The sequence below is a fragment of the Mytilus trossulus genome, chromosome 12, assembly GCF_036588685.1.
Source record: "Mytilus trossulus isolate FHL-02 chromosome 12, PNRI_Mtr1.1.1.hap1, whole genome shotgun sequence".
Taxonomy (NCBI): Eukaryota; Metazoa; Mollusca; class Bivalvia; order Mytilida; family Mytilidae; genus Mytilus; species Mytilus trossulus.
This window is the reverse complement of record NC_086384.1, coordinates 37518573-37525365: the sequence shown is the minus strand read 5'-3', so window position 1 is coordinate 37525365 and position 6793 is coordinate 37518573. Positions and strand designations below refer to the sequence as shown.

The 6793-nt window shown below is 31.2% G+C and overlaps 1 protein-coding gene across 2 annotated transcripts in view; it reads left to right on the top strand.

The window, feature by feature from the left end:
• Positions 1-1373: 1373 nt before the first annotated feature.
• The window catches only part of LOC134692007 (guanine nucleotide-binding protein subunit beta), a 29943-nt gene continuing 24523 nt past the window's right edge, over positions 1374-6793 (top strand). The window contains exons 1-2 of one of the 2 annotated variants that reach the window (XM_063552345.1): positions 1374-1561; positions 5160-5246. In XM_063552345.1, the coding sequence (XP_063408415.1) occupies positions 5187-5246 (60 nt within the window). In that variant the 5' untranslated portion in view covers positions 1374-1561; positions 5160-5186. The remainder of the gene's footprint in view (positions 1562-5159; positions 5247-6793) is intronic. The other variant, XM_063552346.1, reaches the window with a different exon arrangement.

The window sequence follows — 6793 nt, the reverse complement described above, 5'->3', positions numbered from 1 at the left end:
CTTTAATTGTTCCAGTAATTTCTGTATCATTTTGGTCTCTTGTGAAGGGTTGTCTCATTGGCAATCACATAACATCTTCTTTTTTAATATTTAGTCAACTTGAACTATAAGGAGCGTTTACCAGACAGGCCAATAGTAAAAAGGACTTCTTAACCACAATATTCTTTATATAGATAAGTCTATTCTTTTCACAGATCGTGTACAATTCCAGTCCATGCTCTCTTTTAATTACAGCAACGCGTATAACGTATAGTATAGTTTTGTTTAGATTTTAAAGGATAAAATATGAGGGTCTGTATTTGTTTAAAGGAATAAAATATAATTGGCCAAAAAGTAGGGATATGAGAAAAACAGGATGGGAAAAATGTGAAGAAAAGAGAATACTGGAGTGCTGTGGGATCACCTGAAGGATTAAAGAAAAGGGACAGCCAACTTAAAGAATATATCATCATACACAACTGACCCCCTCTAGACAGATAGCCGTGTCAAACTATATCGAGACCGGAAAGGTCTTTGTGCAAATCTCCTGATGTTGGCAATGAATTTCGCTAAATCGTGTCATGTAATATTTTCAACATAGAAAGAGAAAAATATGTATCACATTATAAATTGTAATCATATATTTTCATCTGAAAATATTGTCGAACTAGAAACATTACGTATATTTATATGACACAAACCAGTGACTGGAACTGATTCTGTCCTCCTGGTTAGACAAACTGTATTACTTTTAAATTATTCTTTATTTTCACATATGCGAAACACGTGACAATATCAACTGTTATTTTCGCTGTAGCTATGTAGTAGTTTTTGAGAATAAAATCAAGAAAATCAATCAGGTTCTGACATTGAACCTTGTGAATAAAACAAAAACTATTTACTGTCCAGAACCATACAGTTTGATTAAAATTGTAGATATTACCACTTTATTTCCATAATAAAGCAAATACAGCTTATTGGAGTTACTCATATTAAATAATGCATTTTGTTATTGAATACCTATTAACAGAAGGCTGACGTTTTTAAGCTTTTTAAATTAAAAAGTCATTAAATTTAAATTTTAATCTGGAATGTTTTACTATGTATTTGAATTTATCAATCATTATACATATATAAAATCTATTTTTTCGCTGCTCCAGTTCTAGAACCCTTTCAACTCGGCTTATTTCTATTAATATAGCTACTATTATAATATAATATCGTTTTTTCTCTTGAAATTTTTGTTTGATGAGGTCATTCTGAATAGAGCTTGAAATTTAATTGTGTATTTACATCTCATGTGTATTGATCTGTTTAATTATCTATCGATTTCAGATTTTAAATATCCCGGTAAAATGATAATATTGATTTTATGCTAATGAGCGTGCCGTCAATTTTACTAATACGCATGCGTCCAACTGAACATTCGCAGACTACGGGGTTTCTTATTACAGATTCAAGGTGGACCGCACCCCTACAATTGGAGGAAATAGCCAAAATACACTAATGCCGGGTGAAATATTGTGATATAATTATTCTGTATGTTATTTTAAAAGGATTTTCACCCTTTTTAACTTTTTATGTAAGTATAAAACGTGTCAAATATTGTGTTATTGTACATTTCATTCAAACCACGGATTGCATCGGTAATGACCCAAATTTTGCCCATTTTGACAGATAAACAAAAGATTTACCCCTCGCCGCCAGCGATTATTTACATCACAGTATTCTTTATCTAGCGAGAATATATTTTGTTGTATATTTACTGATTGTTAAAAAAGAATTTGCCAAAAATGGATGGATGTCTGATGCTGAATGTAACAAATGATGATGGGTTGTTTCCCCGTCTCGCGAGCACCTGTTATTTTTGTACAAAAGAATTACATTGTGAACATTAAAATACACTTTGTCGCAACATACTACTTCAAAGTTTATTTTGCATTTGTAGGGAGGCTTTGTTCGTAGACAATATAACATGGCAATTTATGGTATTGCTCTACTACAAAATTTATAGATTTTTCGGCCATTTTGTAATATGGCGTTTTGCATAAAATAAACATATTAAATGATCATTGTTTGGAGGTTGATGTTTTCCCAATAACTAACAGATTTATCACCAAATTAAAGTCCGTGAGCCATGTAAATGTTTGCAGAGTGTTGTAAGTAGGACTGTCACACAATAGTCGTACATTTCATGTTTCTACATACATAAAATATATGTATATCAAAAGTAAATACACATTTCATCATATAGACACATTTCTTCCTTGTTGAACAAATGTTATCAGGAAAGTTTATCTCTAAACGATGATAAGCTTATATTAGTGAATTTACAGGATAATTTGGAATGTTCGTCAAATTGTTATTAGGATGTTCAAATAATGTACCCTAATTGTAAATGACCGTGTTTGTCAATACATGAACATTGTATTGTGCAGTACCTTATTTCATCACATAGTAAATTGTCATATTCCCAATTGTAAAGTAAACAGATATATTCTTGTTATTGTGTTAGTCTTCAGAAGAGACAGCCACAGAAAGGTTAGCAATGTTTAAAGCAAAAATTGATGTATTCTATAATTCTAATTAACAATGAAAAAAATACAATTATCAAGCTAATTAACATATTTGTTTAATGATGGACCTACACAGACATGACACCAATGGATCTAGCAATTTTGAAAAGGGATGTTCCCAACCTAGGATTAAAGGTGGGGGTGCCAACCATTTGTCCCCGTTCAAATGCATTTATTGATCGTCCAAGAAAAGGGGGGTTCAACCTCAGAACGTACCCCCTCTTATTCCTCCACTGCATACATGTACATGAAATCACCAATTGAGTATCCCTAATGTCATTGTAAATCTTAAAAGGCAGTCTATTTTGTGTATTGAACAGTTCCAGCTGAACAGTTCTATCTTTTGACACTTTAGTATGCTAAAGACCCAAACAGTTGACAATTTCATGGCCATATATTTTCCCCAAAAGATACATTTATATGATTTAGGTTGTAATTTCTTTTCTGTTGGCACTTAAACTTTGCCATTTGACTACAGACTTTACGTTTTAAATTTCTTGTGAGTTCAGTATTTTTGTGAATATATACTCCTTTTGGAACATTGTTAATTTTAATTGTAATGGCAAAACAAAATAATTCTTATTAGTCTCAAGACTCAATTTACAAATGTATATCTAACATGTCTAATTTGACTGTTTAGATAAAATCGAAAGCTGCATTTGTACTATGATGAGAAAACAAATGGTTGCAATCTTGCTCTCTAAAGTTTGAAATAAGTATATTCCTGTTTCAAATGAAATAAAGTTTGGCTAATTCAGGTTTGTTTCTGTTTACATTTATCAATTTACCAATCAAGGTGTTTTATCTCATTTGCTGTCTGAGCTTTTATTCTACAAATCAAAGTATGAAATATTTTTACAAGGCATTTACATTGTACCTCACAGTTACTGAAACTACTAGTATTAAAATCAATGAAGTGGAATATAATTACTGAAGTACAACATGGTATTTTCATATAGTTATAGGAACAAATGGTGTTATTTATATACATGTATATGTACTACAAATGTATCTCTTTACTCGTTACCAGTTCCATAGATGTTTAAAAAAATTCTTTGATACTTTTATTTTCAACAGATGCTTCCTGCAGTGGAAAGGTGGATATCTTTGAATAATATGTTGCTAGGTGCTTGTAATTTCATGATACGACACCAAGCTTTTGAATTGACCCTCTGTTTGAAAGAACTTTTGACTCATACACTGTACATGTACATGTATTGTTGGTCCTTAAATGTTTTTAATGTGATTTTGAATGCATACATGTACATGTATATATGGTTTCACAGTTATTTTAGATTTACATGTATGTATATATTTTTTAACACATTTTTTTTGTGAAAAATATATGTGCAATCTTATATCTGGCGCTTGTACTTGGTCTTTGAAATAACAGGTGTTTTGACATTTTGTTGTATAGGTCAGTAAATGTTAGACTAAATTTGACTGTTATTGATTTGTTTGAGTCTTATTGTTTTGCTATGAGTCTTATTGTATTGTGGCTACTGGCTAGACATATATGAGTCTTATTGTATTGTGGCTTAAGACATCTATATGAGTCTTATGTATTGTGGCTAGACATACAAAATGTATATATGGTGAAAAAGAAAGGCAAACTTATGTTCTGTTATACAGAATTTAGAATTGAAATGTGGAATGTGTCGAAGAAACATCAATCTGATCAAGATCAGAAAATAGCCCAAGACCACAAATGGGTCTTGAAGACAGTGAGAAAATCCTGCATCTGGAGGAAGGATTCCACTGGCCCCTGAAAAAATGTGCTCTAGCTTATTTAAATTTGATGTCACAGTAAACTATACCATAAATGAACTAAAATTTCAAAAAAAATTCTTATTGTGTCTTAAATATATATTTGTGTCTGATCTATAAGGCCAAAAAAAAATATATGTCTGTTTCCTGCTGCTAAGGCAAATAAATCTGGGTCGGAAGGTCAGGATTTTTTTATTTTTTTATTTTTTTAATTTTTGCACTCCCTGTCAGATTTGCAGTCGGTTAATTGTCATGTTTGGTTAGGGTCTTGTACCCCAAAATGATTTAATCTCTTTAAAGAAGCTTGAATTGAATAATCCTCGCAGTGCTGACATATTTTAAATCTTAGTTGTGGCACCTATTTTGATTGTTTGGACATAGTAAGACACGGATCTGGATCGGACCGGAAATGATTTTTTCCCGGAATTGAATAAAAAGATCTAGGGTCGGGGATTGAGTCAGGGTCGGTCGGAAACAGGAAACAGACATATATTTTTTTTTGGCTTAAGTTTACTGTGGATTCATTATCTAATTATTATTCATTTGATAACCGTTTTCCTGTGTTATACGAATTGCAATTTTTCCATATGCTTCATATGCAAAGATTGGTAAAACAAAGAAATCAAATATCCACTAAATTGTAAGTTTTCCTCAATCCATGAAAATAAATGAACCCACAGTACAAGTTATCCTTGAGGTTTGAAACATCACAAAAGCACAAAATTTATTCTTGCCTTTGTAAAATTTCAACTGAACTGAAACACCTAAAAACTGACTTAATTTCTTCATTCAACATGTTTCTCTGTTTAATTTTAATACAAGTATTTTCTTTTTCAGAGAGTTTTTTTTAATAAATAATTCACCATGAGTAGTGAATTAGAACAACTACGACAAGAAGCCGAACAGCTCAAGAATCAAATTCGAGTAAGTATCTCTTATTCATCTGGAAATCTTTTGTGTTAACCAGTAAAACATACAAGTGTCTTCATTGTTAAAATACCCTGAATGATTTTAGTCCCTACCCACAAATTAACACCAAAGGGGCCTGTTCTAAGGTTTACCTCGGTCTGTCCATCCATCAGTTTTCAACACTATTTTTCTTAATATGGTTGAAGATATTGAATTGCTAATAGATGTACAAATGTTTAAACACATGTAGTTTTAACATGACAACTTAAGATCAAGTTTGCTTTTTTTTCTCTGTCTGATGATTTTATGCAGAGTTATGGTCCTTGGACATGTTGGACTAGGAAGAATCACCCAATTAAAGTTTTCCTCCCTTTTATCCGTCATGCTTGAAAAAAATGATTTAGTAGTGGACATTAGTTTTATCCTGACAATTGCAGATCAAGTTCAAATTGTGTATGGGTCGTAATGATTTTGTGTAGAGTTGCAATGTTTGGTCCTTGGATTTTGAACTTCTATTCATCCATTCCACAAATGTTGGCTAGCGCTGATTTTCTGGCACTACATGTACCCAAAGATAATTATTTTGGTGAAGGTTGAGTAACATTCTGTGCTTGGTATTTACACCAGTTGTACAATTTCTCTCATTAACATGTATTTACATTCTTTCTATTTTTATCAGTTTATCTTACTGATTACATCATAAACAAACTTATTATTTTGTTGTCAATCTTGGCACTTTCATTGCCCTTTATAAGGCTTATTTTTGGAAGGTAGGAAAAGAATAAATGGTCACATCTTCCACATCTTTACACTTCCCACTGAGTATTTCATTAGTACCTTTTAACAAAAATTGAAATGAAATTTAAATGCCATTTTACAAATTTTCCAATAATATTAGAGAAATCTTATGTGACTGTCTGTCACTGTCTACAGTAAAAGTTGTGTATGGTAAAGTGGAAAGAGATTTATATAAGTTGCAAAACTTGTTTCCCAATCCACTATAAATAAATATGTTTAAACTAAATACATGTGACTGTCTACAGTACATGTACATGTATGTCTCTCCTAATATTCAGCAACACATGTTTAGAAGGAATTTTGGAGTCTTAGGGATGGTTCCATGTCGGGTGTAAGCACTAGTACTGCATAGAATATTATGTGTTCATACATCTCCAATTTTCTTCCGCGAACATTTATCAATTTAATTGTAAAACTAACACCAGAGTTATGTAATGAAAATATTATATAAATTTTCAAATTTTTAAGCTGATCATAAAAAAACATGTTTCTCTCGAACTGTATCCAATAAAATAAAGTGTTGACAAAATATTGTATAAACCTGATAAACAAATTCTGTATCTAACACTGAATTTCCTCAAAATATTTTATGAATTGGTTTTCACAGAATCAAACAAAACATCTCAATGTATATGCTTGGATAATTATACTTATGTATTGTATACTATTTATACCTATATTTACATTTAAAAATTCCATTAAAAGTTGTTATCTGATGAAAGCTTATAAGTGCATGTGTTCGTAAATACATGTGTAGTCATACA